General features: G+C 38.1%; 3 protein-coding genes across 3 annotated transcripts; 2 read left to right on the forward strand and 1 right to left on the reverse strand.

Annotated features, from left to right (window-relative positions):
- Nucleotides 1-412: 412 nt before the first annotated feature.
- Nucleotides 413-985, reverse strand: LOC101307712 (mitochondrial import inner membrane translocase subunit TIM23-3-like). Its single transcript, XM_004304691.1, has one exon. It carries the CDS (start codon nt 983-985, stop codon nt 413-415), a length of 573 nt encoding a protein of 190 aa, XP_004304739.1.
- A 4,739-nt stretch (nt 986-5,724) lies between these two features.
- On the forward strand, nt 5,725-8,093 carry LOC101298330 (trihelix transcription factor GTL2-like). The gene is made up of 2 exons (XM_004301984.1): nt 5,725-6,227; nt 6,577-8,093. The coding sequence occupies exons 1-2, from the start codon at nt 5,773-5,775 to the stop codon at nt 7,943-7,945; spliced, it is 1,824 nt and encodes a 607-aa protein (XP_004302032.1). The 5' UTR covers nt 5,725-5,772; the 3' UTR covers nt 7,946-8,093.
- Nucleotides 8,094-13,523: 5,430 nt separating this feature from the next.
- On the forward strand, nt 13,524-18,610 carry LOC101308009 (serine/threonine-protein kinase Nek2-like). The gene is made up of 16 exons (XM_004304692.1): nt 13,524-13,695; nt 14,554-14,664; nt 14,805-14,871; nt 15,129-15,194; nt 15,772-15,818; nt 15,933-15,978; nt 16,132-16,212; nt 16,304-16,346; nt 16,428-16,477; nt 16,567-16,648; nt 16,734-16,783; nt 16,883-16,956; nt 17,217-17,268; nt 17,351-17,537; nt 17,610-17,758; nt 17,912-18,610. The coding sequence occupies exons 2-16, from the start codon at nt 14,579-14,581 to the stop codon at nt 18,608-18,610; spliced, it is 1,779 nt and encodes a 592-aa protein (XP_004304740.1). The 5' UTR covers nt 13,524-13,695; nt 14,554-14,578.
- Nucleotides 18,611-20,232: the final 1,622 nt, after the last annotated feature.

The following is a 20,232-nucleotide window of genomic DNA, read 5'->3' on the forward strand; positions in this document are numbered from 1 at the left end:
TGCTACTCCTTCCATAAAGGAATGAGTTTCTCTTAAGCAATGCATCCTCGACACAAAAAGAAAAAGAAACTAATCATACAAAAGGGCAAAGATTTGCAAAAGCACAAACATTCCAATTACAAAGAACACACTTGGGCACAAAAACAGCTCCATTCAATTCAACAATTAGATCTCTAAACTTCATTACAAACCCAAATCTCCATATCATCTGATCATCATCATCATCACTTTCATCAATTACAACAAGAGATTTAACCAAAACAGATTGCATTACATATACCAAAACCTTAACCCTCTACTAAATCTTGGTTCTAATCAGTAAGACTTTCCCAATGTGCATATCATAAACCCCCCTAAAACCCTTTTCTCTACACCAATTTCATTCACTATATCTAATCACATTAGGAACATCTCAAAACCCCCAAACACCAACCTCCCCAACATACTTCTTCACCGCCGTTTTCCCCGAAACCGCCGCCACAGCCGCAGCGCCACCAATCACCCCCGCAACCGCCATCGCCCTTGGCCCACGCGCCGCCTTGTACATCGCCCCAGCCCCAAATCCAGCAGCACCAGTGTTCAAAATCCCCTCTTTACCCCTGTAAGAGTCAATCCCACTCTCAATCACAGAGAAGTAAAACCCCAAAATCCCCATAGTCCCTGAGTACCTCCCACCCAGCTCCAGCCCGGAGCTCAAAGCCCTGCTCATCATGACCTTCCGAGACTCGCCGGCGCCGGCGGCCTTGAGTCCCTTAACGGCGCCGTGGACGAGGCCGACGGTGCCGCCGGAGAGGAAGCAAATGCCGGTGCAGTGCTGGAGGTTGTTTCCCCATGAACGGTAGGGTCTTGAAGCTACGTCGGGAAAGAGATTCTCCGGCGAAGTTGGGAGGTGGTAGAGCTTCTTGATCGGAGCGTCGAGGTCTTGGTAGGGGTTGTAGGGTTTCACGGCGGCGGTGTGATCGTCGGGTTGGGTTGAATCGGCCATGATCGGAGAGAAAAGGGAATGTGGGTTGTTTCAGTTAGGGTTTTGGAGAATGTGGGTCGTCTCGGATTTGGGGGATTCTGGAGAGGAAGGGAAGGTTCCAGGGGTTTTATAGAGCACGAGATCGATCTGTGTGTGTGACGTTTTGGGGTTTTAGCGCCAAAGAGTGGGAGGGTTTTGCCTTGCGGAGGAGGGAATGTTGACTTTTGACTTCTACTGTCTAAATACGGTATTTTTATTTTTTATTTCACCCAAAAAAGATAGTAGTAGATAGAAGTAGAGCTTTCTTGTTTTCAAAGGTTCAAGCATGGAATTGTGGTTTACCGTTTAGTTTAACATTAGTCAGGGAGTTAAGAGAGTTAATTAAAAAGATAGTATGAACTATGAAGTTTGCAGTGTACTATACAACTAATGAGACGTGTGTTAATGTGCGAGTATTACATTTAGTGTAACGTCGATCCATATGTCTTTACGAGGAGGGGTATGAAAATAGTGTGTGTTTCTCTCATTGTTATGGTAATAATGATATTAAGTCGGAAGGAAGAAGGAAAACGGTTTGTACCTGGCTCTCCTTAAAGTATTACCGAACTCTTGTTAACTGAAGTTTACCAAGTTTATTACAACAATTAACTGTGTATCAGTATTTGAAAGTTTTGTTAAGTCATAGCCAAGCTTCATAAGTTGAAACTCAATTAACAAAAATTCATAAGAAGAGAGTTCGGGTCAATATTAATGATGGGCTCTTAACAAGTGTGTTGTAAGTGCGTTCGAACAACATATTGGTCCATTGAGTGTTGGTCTATACAGGTTTGTTTGTTAGTTTTCTTTTATTACACAAACAAGGAACAAAACTACAAAACAAAGTTTCTAAGAACTACCTTTTCCAGCAGATTCAAATAGAGTTAGGAACACCAAAATGAGAAGGCAAACGAGAGGAGAAGAAGAAGAATGATCTAAAGCAGAAATTCTATCCATCGCAAAAATTTGCCTCCCAATGGACATGCCTAAAGGTACAGCATCAGACAGAGGAAGTCTGCCAAGAGAGCCAAGAGAGATGTCTCGAATGAGAGACTTGCTACTTCAAGGGATAGAGGCTCAACCCAGAAAACAGTCAATTAGCACTACGTACGTCGATCGAATGCAAACCCTCCCTCATGACGATTGCTTCAGCCACTAAAACACTGATATCATCAATTTGTTTTGCTGCAGCTAAGTGGGTTAATGTTTACAATTATGGTATATTATATGAGCACAAAATCGATGGAAGCATTATTGTGAATCACAAAAGCATCAAAGTTTACTTTTACAAAATCCACATATATATGGAGGATGTCATGAAGATAAGATTTTAAGAACGAGAATCTATATGAGGCATGGCATGAACATTAGTATAATTTGAAGCAAAAGTAGCAGCTTTGTTTGTTGTTCTTTTATAGTGATTCTAAATCGAAAGATCTTGAGTCGAATATCGTGATCTAAGCCTAGAAGTTAACCCACATTGGACTATAATTAATTTTGTTTCGTATTGTTAATGAACTTTAAAAGACACTTAACGTGATTCTTACATCTCTATTTCCGACTACTGAGAATTAGTTACAAACGTGAAATATGTTAACCTCGAACCCTCTTGGACCTCAAACAAAAGGTCTTTGCGATTCTCCAAAGTTTTTCACAAAACTACCATGCTAGCATATGTTTTTGGAAATACAAGAACATGTTCAACCAATTAATCGAAATTTGTTGTAATTTCTCACTCGTTCAAAAGCTTAACTAGGAGTCTAGGACGAGTAGGTCATCAAATCATAGAATATACATATAATTAAAAAAAAAAAAAAAAAAATTATCAAGAACACTTTTGAGTTTTGAGATGACATATTCATTATTAACATCACTAGTTCACTACCTCTATTTACATGCACGCAGGACATCTTTTTCAGACAAATCATCATCCATCAGTTCTCTTATTTTCTTTTGCTACAACACCATGGTACGTGATACCTGTAGATAATAGCAAATACTTGATTTTGTCCACAGTACTTTGTCACAGGCGAATATTGTCAAAAAATGTATTCATTTGATGAGTAGTCTTTTGACACATACAGTCACATGCCTACAGTGTTACACCCAATAATATATGGATCTGAAAAATCTAAAAATATATATCTAATTTTTATGCACAATTTTTAATATTCAATGCTAAATTCATGAGCAATCATGCAATTAATAAACCCCTAATTGGGAATATATTGATTCTTCTCCAAACTCTAATTGAGTGAAAATGTCTTTAAACCAGCAGGCAATTTGAGCCTCTGCATGTTCTGGTTTGTCATTCTCTCTGGAAATCTGGTTACAAAAATGGGTAAATGAGGATGAACACTTTTTACATTGCTTCCTTGTAACAACAAGGAGCTATGATACATCCCTTTCAATAACTCATACCCAGTTGGTGAATAATGTGCTGATTCATAAAGACTCTTTGCCCCCACTGAATCCTAATTCACGTAAAGCTGCTCTTGATAGACCAAGCAGATTGATGTAAGAAAAAAAAATCTCAATCATCATTTTAGCATTGACTGCATGCAAGGCAAAATGGAATTCTCTTGCATTTCTTTCTGAAAAATAAAATCTTTCATTTCATGTTTCTGATCATCACAACACACTAATAGTTCCAAAAGACCAACTATATATACGAGGAAAAGTTTATTTGCATAGTAGTGACAACATATGTTCAGATAAATCATGTAATGATATGATCAGCTCTGTTTCCTTGATACATTAGGTCAATTATGCATCCAATATACAATTGTAACAATTTTCATATACATACAAAAATTTGTCGTCTTAATTAATAACATGTTAGTTTCAAGTTTAATCCTCCAATAGATAATTAATTGCTTCCTATGTAACTACGTATTTAGCTATTTACATACTCCTTCACGCATGTGAAATGAGCGGTCTTGGAGAAACAAAATGTTACACGGTTGAGGATTTAAAGTCATTGAAATGTAATAAGGCGAATCATGTTTGTATGTGAGGTTTCATGAAGCTTGCGGAATGTATTTTAGCACTGCTCTTTCATGTTCCTCTCCATTACTTAAGAGAAAATTTCAATTTTCTTATTATGGTAACTTTTCACATCAGAAGATTCGATAATCACCTTATTTTTAACTTCAGAGATTGATCGTTTTTCTTATTTAATCACATGTGGTCGAGTTGGTAAAAGTCTAGATGTGGAATCCTCATACTCAGGTTTGAATCCCGCCGACGCTAATTGGAGTTAAATCCCAATTTATTCTTGATGGCCAGGGGGAAGGAAGCGTTCTGACATGATCCCTTGGCACGGATTAGTCTATGGATCTATAAAACTTTTGAAGATACCGTCGTTTATAACTTAAAAAAAAAAATAAAAAAAAAAATAAAAAATAAAAAAAACTAACAAGGACCCTTAACAAGCATGCATAATAATCTCCATGTAAAGAGTGAAATATTCGAACCCTTTGTGTCAAAAGTTGCAAAACCCAGAAGCACCCAACAGTCCAACATAAGAAACAAGCTCAATGATGTTGTCATATGCATGGATCATTGCCAAATGGTGTTCAAACTTGAAAGGCCAGGGCAGGGCGGCTAAGCGAAGCGAGGCTAAGGTACTACCCTTTGATTTGAAATGGGGGTGGTGAGTGAGATCGAGCGTAGCATGGCATGGTTTAGGGTAGTCCCTCCCTCATGTACCCTTTGGAAAGACGACCCACCTTCCTTAAATAATTTGGTCCCAGACTCTGCATGTTTTCACGTGTCCTGCCATCCCCCTTGCCGTTAATTACACCATCATGAGCATCAGCTACTGCATAGGATTCTAGAGGACCCCCAAATACTCCCAAATTTTTCAAATAATTTTTCTCATTTCCCTGTTTAAAGTATCATTTTCCAGGAATCATGTACATTGTTATATATGCACCTTATACCTTCACCATTCTCACTCTCAATCCGTGGATCACACTCCCCGATTGATCCGTCATTTGGGAAAATGTACGTGTTTCTGGTTTTCTTTGAGGCCGGTGATCGATCATTGTTAAGCTAAGACGGATTCGAAACTTTAGATATAAGATCGTAAGTTTATGAGATCGATTTGTAAAGTGAAAACCGAGTGCGTATATAAAAAGCGTTTAAATTTGGTTTTTGTTAAACTATTATCAACCAAATAATAATCATGCGGCCGACTATTCTATATTTTGGTTAAACTATCATTTTGATCCAAAAAATATGAAGATTTCATGACTAGGGTTAGTTTAATTTCGTTGATTTTAGTTCTTTGACGAATTCCAAACCGACACACATCGAAGTCATTAAGATTTGTTGCTTCCACAACTTGGAAAATCTCTAGCTACTTAATTAAGACTTACGACTAGTCTTAGCAAAATAAGGGATATATAGAATTAGTGTAATATATATATATAGGTACCAACACATTACGTCGACAATATATATATATATATATATAGTAGAAATTACAATGCCACCTTTAGTCGAGCTAAATTATTTCCTCCCCAATTGAGGGTGACTTCACTTTCTTCTAAAACGGTGTGGTGGGCTATCTCTTCCCTTCCATGATAGAAGCATAGGACAAAAGTCCTTGATAGAAGAGAGAGAGTAGAAAGAGAGAGAGAGCTAGAAAGAGAAGGAAGGTTTGGTGTTTTTGTAGTCTTGCCTTTCTAACATTTTAGCTGCTATCTTAATTTACAGTGAGTAGTGAGAGCAAAACGGAGAGAGTAAAGAAACTCAAAAACGCAACTATGTTCGATGGAGTCGACCCAGCTGAGCAGTTGCACCAATTCATAGCAGCCTCAAGAACTTCACTCCCTCTCCCTCTTCCCAATATCCCCCTCTCTTCCTTCCCTAATCTCCAACCCTTCGATCATCCCCACCACCATCATCATCATAACTACAACATCATCAACCCTCCTCCTCCTCCACCACCGCCTCAAGAACTTGTGCAGCTTCAGCCACCTCCTCACAATCAGCTTCTGCATCCGTCTGTAGTACTTCACCGACGCGGAAATGATCAAGAGAAGCAAGAAAGCAGCACTACCTTGGTCTTGCCCTCATCGAATATGGAGATCGAACGACAGCAAGCCGCACCGGAATTGCCTAGCGATCCCTGGAGTAACGATGAGCTGCTTGCACTGCTCCGGATCAGATCTACCATGGAGAATTGGTTCCCTGAGTTCACTTGGGAACATGTATCAAGGTACTATACCTACATAACTATAGTCACTACTGCTTATTCATACAGTTGAAGTTTCCATCCAGCAAGATTAAATCTTGTTCTAAATTAGCTAGGGTTAAGAATCTTAAGATAGATTTGATTAGTGTGAAGTAGGGATTGATGCTAATGGAATTTTGAGTTACTGTTTATTCATGTGTTTATGAGAGGAAGATAACCAAATGACCATTTTGTACATATTCTGTAAATAACACAAAGATCCCCTCGTACAGTTTTATTTATTTATTAAGAGGATCGAGATGGATAAATGCTTTGCTCAATAATATTCTGCTTCTGCTGAATGAGTTTGTGATGGGATGGATGAGAGCTGCAGGAAGCTAGCAGAGGCAGGCTTTAAAAGGAGCGCGGAGAAGTGCAAGGAGAAGTTTGAAGAGGAAAGCAGGTACTTCAACAACATCAACTTCAATAAGAACTTCAGGTTTCTCAGTGAGCTTGAGCAGCTCTATCAACCACCACCAGTCGAGCCACCTCAGAACCCAGCTGAGGATCAACCAGAAAAGAATGTTACCCAAAAGGAATTAGCAGTAGAAGTTGAAAAGCCAAGTGAAGAACTAGGAGATCACCAAGATAAAAGTCATCAACCAGCTTCTGATGCTCAAGAGACGTCACCAAGCAATGATCAAACGGTGAGTGAGAAAGGGATGGAAGTTGTTAGAGCAAAGAGCAACAACAAGAAGAGGAAGAGGCAAAGGAGATTTGAAATGCTGAAAGGTTTCTGTGAGGACATTGTGAACAAGTTGATGGCTCAACAAGAAGAGATTCACAGTAAGCTACTTGAAGACATGGTGAGGAGAGATGAAGAGAAGCTTGCAAAGGAAGAAGCTTGGAAGAAGCAAGAGATGGATAGGATGAACAAGGAGCTCGAAACCATGGCACAAGAACAAGCTGTTGCAGGTGATAGACAAGCTACAATCATTCAGTTCTTGAAGAAATACACATCATCAGTTAGTACTAGTAGTAGTACTAACCCTAGTAATGGCCAAACGGAAACTGATCAAGAACCAATAACACCATCCACAATGGTCCCAACTGCAAGCAAAGCTCACAAGCCTACTACAACTACTTCTTTCCACACCCAAAATATTCCAAGCACACCCACTTCACTGACTGAAGCCATTGCGCCACAAAGCCCTAGTTCCAGCAATCTGAGCAATATCAACCCAAAACTGCCTGCTGTTTCATCTCCGCCTCCGGAAAACCCTAGCTCCGATCATCTCAAAACTCAAAACCCTAGCTCGAACGACAAGCCGCAAGACCTCGGAAAGAGGTGGCCGAGGGACGAAGTCTTGGCTCTGATCAACCTCCGGTGCAGTCTCTTCAACAATGTCGATCAACAAGACAAGGATAAAGACGTGATCAAGGCTCCACTGTGGGAGAGAATCTCACAAGGGATGTCGGAGATGGGTTACAAGAGAAACGCCAAGAGGTGCAAAGAGAAATGGGAGAACATCAATAAGTACTTTAGGAAAACAAAGGATGTGAACAAGAAGAGGTCGCTTGACTCGAGGACTTGCCCTTATTTTCATCAACTAAGCACCTTGTACAACCAAGGCATACTCGTACCGCCTTCCGACCACCAAGCGCCGCCGCCGGGGAAACGCTCACCGGAGAAACAGTCATCATCTCTAGCTGAAGGTGAGAAAAACAATGTGGTACCGGCAGCTTTTGATTTTGAATTCTGATGTTTTGCATATTTGTGTGTGCAATATTTTCAGTAATAATATGATACTTTTTTTTTCTCTATCTTAGCTTGGTGAACATGTGGTAGCTAGTATTCGATCTGCAGTTGACATGAAATTTTATTTTCTTGTGGGAATATGTAATATTTCATGGCAGGATAATATGTATGTCTGAAAATTTGTTTTGTAGTGAGCACCGACAGATAAACAAATTAGGACCATATTTCAAATGAGATCTGCTGTCATTTTATTATTTCCATATTCGCTCTCGATTACTATACTTTGATAGCTTTAGCTCGCCATATCTTGGAGTCGCCTTCGACACAACGCTACAATGTTCTCTCATCTCATTCACCTTGTTACATTTTTATACAAGTTTTATATTTTACACTGAAACATAGGAAGTGGTATATATACCATAAAATATGCCATATAACATGCTTGTACAAATAGAGAATAATTGTGCCTGTGCCATATAAAATACCTGAAGAGTGATCTGATCGAGTAACTTATAAACAAGCATGTGTTTAGGATCCCTATAAGAGCACTCTAGTTTCTTGATAGAGAGTAATCAACAAAATTTCACAAGTTAATTAATTACCCGTCCGAATAACTTATTTTATCTCTTTAAAATGAAAATCATAATATTCGATCAATCGTTACTCTACGTATGTTTAGTGAGGTTTGAACTTATGACCTTAAAGTTGTTAGTTAAACACTTTAATCAACCAAATCACGGCTCACCGACATATTCAATCAATGATCATAAATCAAAGACAATACCGAAAAGATTTATAGGTAAACTTAAACATCTCTCTTCCAAACGAGAATTTGACTATTGAATATTATACGCATAACGCATGTCCTTCAGCTGAAAATCATACCAATTACGATAGAATCACAAATGCATAAAGTTTAATTATTTCACTAAAATCAAAATCAGAAAATTCAGATATTTTGGTCTCTATCTCTTTGGGATTTTGGGGATTTTTGGCGTAAGAAAATTGACAACACATGCATTATGCATGTCTGCATGACATAATGTTTCTGTTTTCGGGGTGGGGGCCCACCCTCACCCAGCTGGCAGTGGCAGTGAGAGAGCAAAAGCCTTAGAGGTAGCCTACAATACGTTGTCGTATCCTTCAGGCTTCAGCTCCAGGGAGAGGCGGGTCCCACCCCCCAAAGGGACAGCACACGGCCTGACAAGTTAGGCAGCGCCACGTATGAGGAGCGCATGTGATGGATTTGTCTGTACGCCACACTGTATCTCAGCCCCCGTCTGGCCGCTCTGAGCAATTGTGCATAGGAGCAGCAGCGATAGCATACACGCACCCCCACGTGTGTGTCAGTGCGGGGACCAATTATCCGACGGGGTTTGGAGTACCGAATTAGAAAAGAAGGGTCAGAAGTCAACACGTATGAGGTTTGTGCTATATGTGAGTGACTTGTACGAGACTCTCCTCCTTCTGATCTGACCTTTCCCTTTTACCGTTTAACAAATGGGGTAACTTAAAGAGGTTTGACCACGTACTGTTACTTCTGACTAATTGATAAGCATGGGCCCGGACTTACCATAAGGTTGTATATCAGCCCACTATCAAGGGCCCAAAAAATTGGTGCATCCAAATCCATTATCACTTTGGTTGGTGCAATATTAAGCTCCAATAGTACGTGTGTTCTATTTTGTGGCATTTTTCTCATGAAACTAGTTATATGCTTATCTTGTGATAAGACTAGCTATGTGCGAGTGAGGAAAGGAATTAAATAGACGACGGACTCAAAATACATCCATACATCTCGAAATTGCAACGTCTAACGTAATGTGTTCACAAGGTTGTCAAAAAAAAAAAAAAAAAACGTAATGTGTTCACAATAAGTTTGAGATAATGGAGGAAACCAAAATGAAAACTTTTATATATAGTAGTTAGATTTAAATTGTAAATCGAGCAGGCAAGTCTTTAAATGTCTACCTTTGCTGAATCCATGGCCATTTTCTCTTGTATTATGCGTGGTGCGCCCATCTTGCATGGTTACACAACATTCAAATACAAGAGAATTCATGTGATCATAGTCGGAGAGGATTTTGGCTAGTGTTTATGTTACTGTGTGGACTCTTGATTCATTTTATTTTTTTATTTTTTGCAATAAGAGAGGAAACTTAAAATGCAAACTTTGTATGCTATCTCACTTTTATAGAGTTTCTAATTTTTGTGTAAATTGAAGTATCATAATCTATTTCAATAGCCTCTAAGTAAAAGTAAAAGTAAAAGTGCGCTTTTCTAATGGTTCTTTACTACATGCATGTTCTTATATTGTGAGAGAGACCGTTTTCAAGAAATACTATTGTGAGAGACACCAATCTATATATCTTTGAGTAGATGATATAAGTAGATGGAGGAGTGAAAATACATCAATAAACCAGAAAATAACAACCTCGCTCCTCACTAGCTACATCCATATTAGCTTCAAACAATGGAGGAAATTAGAATGCAAATTAAACTTTCATACACAAAAGTCCAATAATTCATTGATACTCACTTATTAGTTATTTGTTAAAATGATTCAAAAACATAACCATCTAAGTTCTTAGCTAGGCTTCATATATATATATATACATGAATTTATATCAGCTAATCAATTACGTACATGTAAGTTGGTCTATATTTTATTTTCAACTTCTTTGTTTGCTACATTAAAAAAGGATCTTATTCATAATATCATTGTTATAAGATGGATTATGTCTCTGTGCTGCTCACTTGCTCAGTATAGAGCAGAAGCTTCCAATTGCTTGACCAACAACCCTCGTGGCTGCAACAACGTCTCGAGTCCTCAATTTTTGGAGGGTTTCATGCAAATGCAATTATCAAAACAACAAAAGGAAGGTGGTTGTGGGCTCGCCAGTCAGAAAGAGTCTGAGGCTGCTTCTTCTTCATCATCCTGTAACCTAGCTGGTCATGATTTCTTACTTTCACGAGTTGTTCATTACTGCTTTACATCCTTCTTTTCTGGCTCATGTATATGTGTCTATACACACACACACACATACACACAGCAATCCCGTAGTACTTCTCATTTTAGGTAAAGAAGGGCTTCACTTTCTTAGCATGACAGAACTAAAATGATGAGAGAAAAGCATTGCAGATTGGTTAGCTTTTTGTATCAGCTGGTGCCTGGTAGGTATCAGTATCATCAATGGTGCTATTACTCATGCTAGTTACAGATGACCAGATTTCGTACCAGCTCTAGCTAGCTATACCAAGTTCTTTGCTCCTCTTCGATCTCCTTCTTCGTTTGGGGGAGTTTTGCCTAAAACACAAGTAACGCAACAACCCTAACGCGGATGCTTTAAAAACCCTTCATTGCAGCATCAAAGAAGCCTTCACCCTTTGTACTTTGGAAAATCCAAGCATTCATTTTCTCCCAATTTGCTTAAACCACCCTAGATCCCCTCATCTTAAATCGGCTTAATTGTCAAGTTCTCAAATCTTTCTCTCTTGTTGATCAACATTATGATTCCTATTCATCACAACAAATGTGTCATTCTAAAATCGTATAATGTTTGTACTTGATATCATTTTAGTCTATACTCAAACTAAACATAATAAAACACATAGTAATTTTTTCATCGTGTCATAACAACGTTCTACGTATACGGACAACAATAGAGTTTCTATCTAACTTCAAAACATAAATCTTAGGAACATATCAATATTATTGACACACACATTATCAAATAACAATCAAGCTAGACTATCAAGCTGAATGTCAAAGTGATTCAACCAAAAAGAAAAAAAAGAAAAATGGAATTATTCTTCTTTTATCATTTTCTAATTTCTATACTATAATTCCAGCACCATGAAAGAGACCATTTTGTCATGAATATGCTCCCAGCACGTCGACAGCAACTTCAAACCATGCAAGGTCATTACGGTCTTTTCACCAAATATTAAAAAGCGCCGGATAGTAAGCCTCGTGATTGAGAGTCTTGATTGGGCTCCGAGGGATGGTGCGGGCCCCCACCCTGCTTCCCTTGGTCGGGTCAGATTAATTATTTGATTATTTTTGGATAGAAATAAATAAATAAATTTAGATATTGAAACATGGAAATAAAGGTGATTTGGGCTTTATCTTTAGTGATATTTAATTATATAATTTTGTGCTTAATCTCTTCCCTTCGGAACCGAAGAAGTAATATTCTATAAGATTTTGTATAAAAGAAGCTTAATTATGCTGGGTTTTACAATAAGTGGTTCACACGAAATCTTGCTCGTGACTGCCATAAACTATAACTCTACGTCCGGAAAATTTTGCAGTTGGAAATGATGGGTGGTTCTTTTTGTTAATGATAGCAAACAAAGGGATGGATAGGGTTTTTGCTTTCTTGATAGTGAATCTTGTGGTGTGATAGTTATCATTAGTGCTATTAGTGCTATTGAAATCTCATTAACAATCATCAAGTATACCGGATATAATGGCAACCCGCGAGACTCGTGTCTTTTTTTACATTTTAGAGTTGTATGTTCTGACGTTTTAATTATTTTTATTTAGAGACAATATTCTTGTTTATTTCTCAATATTTTTACATTAGTTGATTTGTCTCTAATATTACATGATTGATAATTATATTACTAGGAGTGAAAACTGATTAACAATATATAACGTTCAACCATTTAGTTCTTAAGCTAGACTTACATTCGAGGAGCATGTGTTTAGTGGTGTGTTATAACAATGGCTTCAAATTTTGGAGTAGAGGGTTATTACAAATGAAGAAGCTAAACTTTACATATGTCACTTGCATTTATATAGAAGAATTTTAGAGAGTAGTATTTGATCATTAACGTCATACAATTTTATAGTTAAAGTCGCATTCATGACAATGCTTGAATTCCGCAAGCTGTCTCATTAAACCAATTTCAGTCAATATTCACACAATAAGATCCAATTTCACTCCATTTGCTCAACCAACAAAGAAAAGAAAATTTTCAAACATGAAGAAAGATAGAAGGAAGAAAAATCTATAGAGTAGAACCAGTAGATTAGCAAGTGGATAAGATCTGAGGGAAGATTTAGAAGTAAAACTCAAAAGGAGAAGAAATCTAAGAGAAAAGTCAAGGTGCACCAACAAAGCTGTGACAAAATTAATGGGGGCCATGACCCTCCTTCCTCCCCTCAGGGCTACCCACCCCTCTTGTTTGTCAGTGTCCTCCATGACCATTGCTGAGCCAGGACAACAGAGTTTACTCTCACTTCTCTCCTTTTCACAATCAGAAGAATAAAAATGACCTCCCTTCTACTATTCAAGACTTCAAGTCTCATTGACCCATCATCAACCCCATCTCTCCCTCTCTAACCAGAAATCCAACAAATATTAATTCCAATAAAAAACTAATAAAATGAATCTCCCCCTAAAATTTATGTGTTTCTTAATGTAGAGACCACTATTGTATATAACAATTAAGCAATGTAATCTTTCTCTTTCTTTTTTTCTCTCAGTTTTTTGTCAGTTTCTTAAAAGCTTGAGAGAGCTTGAGAGAGAGTTGGACTGTTGGAGAGGAGTAGAAAAAAACCAATAGAGGTTAATGGGCGAAGGAGCCACTGCAACTTCCTCTGCAATTCCTCTTCTGGGTTTTCTTCTTTGTATTCTTCTTGTCCGGAAACGGTGTCGTTTATAGCTGCTGCTGTTACTGCTAATGTGTCCTTTCCCACCTGCATTGTGATCTCTCTGGATCCAACTCACTTGCCTATACACTCAGGTCTTGCAAATCTCTCTCTCTTTTGGCACTAAAGGTGTTGGCTTTAGTTGGCGTCTTGAGGTTTAAGGAAGTAAAGCTGCAATCTTTGAGTTGGGTTTTGGATTTCAGCTGTGTTTTTGGCTTGATTTTGATCCCATTTTGAGTCTTGGTTGCTCTGTTTTGTTGTACTGTGTGCATTTTTGCAAGAAGATGAGTTCTTTTTGTTGGTGGAATGTGTTTTCTGCTGTCTAAATCTTTATGGGTTTTTGGTGTTTGTCTAGTTCCTGATGAGTGTTCAAGTTATAGTTCATGGTTTGTGGTTTGCATCTTCTTCTTTCCTTTTAATTTTTGATTGTATATATTTGAGATTGTTTGTTAGCTAAGAAAGTGTGGGAAATTAAGCAATACATGGTATATAGTACAGTTTTGAGTATTTTCTGCTGTATTTTCCTTTTCCTAACTGATGGGATCTGACAAATGCTTGCATCCATTTAAGCTTAGTACCGACAGATTTGAATGAGCTGATTTGAGACTTGAGACACTTCGAATATATTTTGTTTCTTTCCAAAATGTTCTTTAATGACTTTTCACCACATTGAATTTCAGTTATAACTTACTGAGGTTTCAGTTAGTAGGGAAAATACTATGAGAAATGAGATGCATTGTGGGCATTTGAGTGGAATACATTGTGGGAATGATTTTCGTTGTTCGTTTCTGATGAGAAATTGAAATACCTGATTGTGACATATTGAAATCTTAATTAACTTCACAAGAAGCTATGCCTTGATTCTACTTTGCTACGCTGAAGTCTGTTTTAATTTCCAAGAACTGATAAGTATTGCTGCCTATAAGATTAAAACCATTTTCATGTTGCCTCAGAAAAGATAAATTTAGAACCAACATTATGGAGCAATACGAAGTTCTGGAGCAAATTGGGAAAGGAGCGTTCGGTTCTGCTCTTCTTGTCAGGCATAAGCACGAAAAGAAGAAGTAAGACTGGAATTTACTTTTTCTTTTTCTTTTCCAGTATCCATATTTACTTTCTTGGGACTATGCACCGGTCAACTATTCCTTCGATGACCATGCAAGTTTTAATAATGGTCTTGATTTTTCCTTTCTGATAAATGAAGGTATGTGCTGAAAAAAATACGTCTTGCTCGCCAGACTGATAGATCACGGAGATCTGCACATCAGGAGGTTAGTATTGCTCATCTTGATTGTCTCAAGGAACAGTTCACATTACTTGTGGGCACTCTTTTAGATTGTCTGGATTCCTATGTAAGATTGATGGAGCAAAATGTGATTCATTTGTTATTACAGTCTATGTTAGACATGAACTAGGCTTCATATAAATAGTATCCTTAGCTAGGATGTGCTCCATTTTGAACCTTTGATTAGTTTGTGTTAATGTTATATGAAATGTCCACAGATTGACTGTTTTCTTCTTTGTGTAGATGGAGCTCATTTCTAAATTCAAAAATCCATTTATTGTGGAGTATAAAGATTCTTGGGTCGAAAAGGTACATTCACATGTAACTTCTTATTCTTTCTCATCTTTATAGTTGCTTCTGATGTTAATACTCTCGATTACTGAGATGTATGCATGTCTCCAAGAATTGCAGAATTATCTTTAAGCCGTTGTTGAAAGTAGGTTAGCACACTATGATGTTTTAGTTAGAGAGTCTGAGTTTTTCACCATGTGCAAAAAGTAATTTTTGATGAAAACTTTAAAGACCCCACTTTTGTTCTTCAGTCTAGATATATCAACTTTTAAAAGTTATAAAAAACTTGTGAGCTTGCCCCAGAATTTCAGTTTTTGAAATTCCTGAAGACTATATGGTATCCTCTGCGTTGAAAATTAATACTTTAAATACTTTCAACCCATTGAAAATTAATGTATCCTCTGTAAAATATGGACACATTGAATCTCATTGGATAAGTTGTGAATGGAGACCTGAACAGTAGTCTCTAAATACTTTAATTTGTTGGTTACCCAACTTGTGATTTGCTTGAGTTAGTCTCATATTCTGATGGATTATGGCACCTAACTTGTTGTCAGTGCTTGACATTGCTTTATATTGATTCCTTGGTTTGCAGGGTTGCTATGTATGCATAATAATAGGTTACTGTGCTGGAGGAGACATGTAAGCCTTGCCTTTGATGTTGAAACTATAATTTATATGATCATGGTTTCATCTGCTTTGATTTGAGGCCTTGCATGTTCTTGACCATTTATGCTGCTTTTCTGTGTGGTACAGGGCAGAAGCTATTAAAAAGGCCAATGGTATTCTTTTTCCTGAAGAGGTTCGAACCCTTACTTTAATTCTTGTCTTCTCTTTGCCTTCTCTTCCTGTGGAATTTCATATGCATGAGTTACTTGCTCAGTAGTCACTTTTATGCATATACCTGTAACTCGCTCCTTGGCATCTAATTTGTGGGAGCTAACTTTCTTATCAGAAAATCTGTAAGTGGCTTGTCCAACTTCTGATGGCACTCGACTATTTGCACAAGAATCATATTCTTCATCGTGATGTCAAGGTTAGTTACTCATTTCTCCTGTCCACTTGGCAAACTCTTTGTATTATATCAGAGGCTGTTTTGTACTGATACTGTTCTATGATTTCTTCAGTGTTCTAATATATTCTTAACAAAAGATCAAGACATACGCCTGGGTAAGTGGTCATATTAATTCCTATATTTCTTTCAAAGGGAAGTGTTGTTTTGCTGAGCACAATTGATCAATGTGGGTGCAGGTGACTTTGGCCTTGCAAAAATGTTGACTTCAGATGATCTTGCCTCTTCTGTAAGTAACTTTCAGCATTTTCAAAAGTTTAGTTATGCACATGATCTTGAAGATATCTATAATAAAATCTCTTGGTATCTTAAATTCAGGTTGTCGGAACTCCTAGCTATATGTGTCCCGAACTACTTGCTGATATACCTTATGGTTCCAAATCAGATATTTGGTCTTTGGGTAAGAACTGTGTTTTTGGAATTCTTCTGGTCATGAGTTCTGTCCTTAGCTGCCTTTTGTAATGTACTTAACGTATTTTATCCAGGATGCTGCATATATGAAATGACATCTCATAGGCCTGCATTTAAAGCATTCGTAAGTTTCCAGACTTCCTATTTTGAAGATACTCCCACTTACTTTCACATGTTTCTATTGGTATATTTGTTCCGTATTAAATTCCTGTTTCTCAAACAGGATATACAAGCACTTATTACCAAAATTAATAAGTCTATAGTGGCTCCCCTTCCCACAAAGTACACCAGTGCATTGTAAGTGTTTTCTTAGTCTGTTGGTTTCTATGGCTATTCATTCAACTGCATGTTAGTCTATGTTTGGTTTCTGTGTTTCTTAAAGTTCTGTATATGGAATTGACTTCCAATTACTTTGATACTTTTGTCACTTTAACTTGCCTAAGTTACTAATTAGTGACAAAAGTAATTTTAGTTTAATTTCCTGTCTCCTAATATCTTCTGTTTCTTTTCATAACAGAATATTGTTGACCTAATGTTTTGCTTATTTCTATTCTCAGTCGAGGCCTTGTTAAAACCATGCTTCGAAAAAACCCAGAACTCAGGCCAAGTGTATGTACTTCTTCTAGCCTACATCTTGCAAAAAGAATGATAGTACTGTACATCTCATTTGAACTACTTTTTGTTGGAGCAGGCTGCGGAGCTGCTCCGTCACCCACACCTTCAGCCTTATGTTCAAAAGGTTCATCTCAAAATCAATAGCCCCAATTACTTGAAGAAAACTAGATTTTCTGAGACAGAAGATGTTCGATACTCAACATACCAGGAGAAGCGGCGTACATTAAGCAATGATAGGACTTTAAATCCTAGTATTTCTGGAGGTGAGCAAGATTCTGTGTGCTCTACCCAAGACTTGAATGACAAGTTCCATTATCTGAAGCAAGAATTCACAGGAACGTCTGTTGGTGCCACCCAAAAAAAGTCAATTCGCAAGCAGCCAATTGCTTCTAAAACTTCAAGTAATGTCCAGACTCAGCGAATTACTCCAGCAAAAGCTTCTGCCACATCCAAGAGATGGATGGAGCCAAAGAATCACTCATCAGTAAGATCATTTGGGAGATATCTATCTCTCTCTCTCTCTCTCTCTCTCTCTCTGTCTCCTTCTCTCCCTTATTTTGTAATTTTTATTTTTATTTTTTGAATGGCAAGTATTGCTAGACTCACTAGTTTGAGTTAATCTATGTTATCTTTCCAGATTCCCGTTTTACGCACTCAGGACAAAGCAGTAACTACAACTCGCAGAGCATCACTGCCATTTTCAACAAGACCTGCAATTCAAAAACAATCCCCTTTCCGGCCTAGTGTTGGTGTCCTACACTGTATTAAATCGCCTGATGTCTCTGTCAATTCCCCTCGAATTGACCGGATAGCTGAATTCCCATTAGCATCTTATGAGGAAGAATTGTATGAAGAACAATTTCTGCCTACCCGTAGAGGGTCACCAACCTCTGTGCAGGGCTCATCTGGTTCTCCACAATCTGGTGACCGTTCAATCATGAAAGACAAGTGCACAGTTCAGATATTTGATAAAGCCTCTCGCAGGCTTAGTTTCACGGGTGCATGGCAGGGAATTGACCGCAGCATGTTTCAAGTTGACAGAGAAAACCAAAGTGATGCATGTTCTGATCAGAATGCAACTGCTGGCGGAGCATCAAGCCGGACCTCATCAGACACACGCCGCCGATTTGACACCTCATCATACCAGCAAAGGGCTGAAGCTTTGGAAGGGTTGCTCGAGTTTAGTGCAAGGTTGCTCCAATACGAAAGGTATGAAGAGCTTGGGGTGTTGCTGAAACCTTTTGGTCCTGGGAAGGTGGATCCTAGAGAAACTGCTATTTGGTTAACTAAGAGCATCAAGGAAAATACTGTCAAACAGGATGATGAGACTAATTAGTTCAGAGTATCTAATGAGCTGATGCCACACGTCCGAAATGTATCATATTTCTGACTAATAGTTTTTGTAGTTCTGAGGTTTTGTTCTCAGCTTTCTCAAGAGGAATTTAGGCATCTAGTCAGATGTTCATTTTGTAGGCTACGATCTCAGACTAGTCATCACCGTGGACTCAACTTAGTTTGAGAACTATCATTGGTTATAATTACTTATAATTGTCACCTCACTCACCTATGTTCAAATACTTTAAAAAGTTAAAAACAGATACAACGGCCGCGGGGCTTCGAAGGTGGTGGCCGCCTTCCATATGAAGTTGAATATTGTGGCAACCGTGGCCTTCCAAAATGATTTGGTTGTATTACTGGACGTCTTGCATAATATTTGATCAGGTTGTAGGGTGGCACTGGTATTCTTTCTAATTAACTCAGCGGTGGCGTCGGCAGCAGCGGATGCGATTGTAGAGAATGTACTATTCATCATATATTTTATGACATGATCTATGGTGGGTTTAAACTTTAAAGCTAACTGTTCCAATAGCTTCGTATATCACCTATGAATCGCTGGACACAAACCTCGTATCCTTTAGACCGAATTCATTCAAATAAAAACACTGTTGAGATATAAATCTCATATCGGGGAAATGAGACATTGTCTATGGGTTTATAAAGGTTTGGGTCACTCTATCAATTGTCAATTGGTTTTGGATGAGAACCTCATACTATTTTATCATGGTATCAGAGTGGGTAACTCACGTCCACGTGTGAAGACTTTGTTGTGGTTCATGCAAACTCTATGGCTTTGTATGTTGTATGCAACAACCTAAAATAGAGTTTCAACAAACATGGATGAGTCAGAAGCAACAGAAATAACAGAAAAGAGGCAATTAAACAACTCTTACAGAGTCGTTATTCTATGACATCGATCTATAGGATCCCAACATAAAGGAGCAGCGCGAGGAGTAGTATTGTAGGATTATAACCCTTAACATAACTAGCAAGTATTTTCCTAATTTTTTTACGAAAATAGAAAATTGTTAGGATATCTTGGGCGTTAATTAAGTTGCTTTCCATATTCATCTTGGAAATCTATGTCCTGATCCTTTTCGTAAGTCCTACTTATACAGGGAGAAGGTTCTATTCCTAGCTACATGTGGGAATGTCATCATTCATCAATCAGTACTCTATATAAGTCTTACACACGAAAACAAGAAACATACCAATTGCTATTACAATATTATTGTTGTCTAGAAATTTTGAAAGAAAGAATAGGATGGTGACTACTAGAGGAATGCACAAGAAGGCACCAGAAGCTTTGAAAGCCACCACTACTGCTCGGCCAGCAAAGCGGATCAAGAAGGCACCCCAGACTCACAAAAACAACTTATCCGAGCCACAGGTGAAGACCAATGTAGGTGTCATTCTCTATGATGAATCTCACGATGATGTTACTGTCAATTCCCTTCCAACTCCATCATCTAGCTTCCTGAAGTCATTTGATAATGACTATCCTTCAAACATGGAGGAGAAAGGTCAGAAATGTGATGGGGAAGAGAGACCTCATGAGTGCAGTGTTCAAGACACACCTGCTGATGCAGGAGGAGCATCATCAAGCCGCCGCAGGCTTGA

Source organism: Fragaria vesca, linkage group LG6 (assembly GCF_000184155.1).
Source record: "Fragaria vesca subsp. vesca linkage group LG6, FraVesHawaii_1.0, whole genome shotgun sequence".
Taxonomy (NCBI): Eukaryota; Viridiplantae; Streptophyta; class Magnoliopsida; order Rosales; family Rosaceae; genus Fragaria; species Fragaria vesca.

Bases quoted from the DNA above. Each gene is read 5' to 3' on its own strand.
- LOC101307712 (XM_004304691.1), bottom strand. From the start codon at position 985: ATGGCCGATTCAACCCAACCCGACGATCACACCGCCGCCGTGAAACCC.
- LOC101298330 (XM_004301984.1), top strand. From the start codon at position 5,773: ATGTTCGATGGAGTCGACCCAGCTGAGCAGTTGCACCAATTCATAGCA. The intron at 6,228-6,576 runs GTACTATACCTA...TGAGAGCTGCAG, and splicing joins ACTTGGGAACATGTATCAAG to GAAGCTAGCAGAGGCAGGCT.
- LOC101308009 (XM_004304692.1), top strand. From the start codon at position 14,579: ATGGAGCAATACGAAGTTCTGGAGCAAATTGGGAAAGGAGCGTTCGGT. The intron at 15,819-15,932 runs GTAAGCCTTGCC...TGTGTGGTACAG, and splicing joins TACTGTGCTGGAGGAGACAT to GGCAGAAGCTATTAAAAAGG. The intron at 17,538-17,609 runs GTGAGCAAGATT...AAGAATTCACAG, and splicing joins AAATCCTAGTATTTCTGGAG to GAACGTCTGTTGGTGCCACC.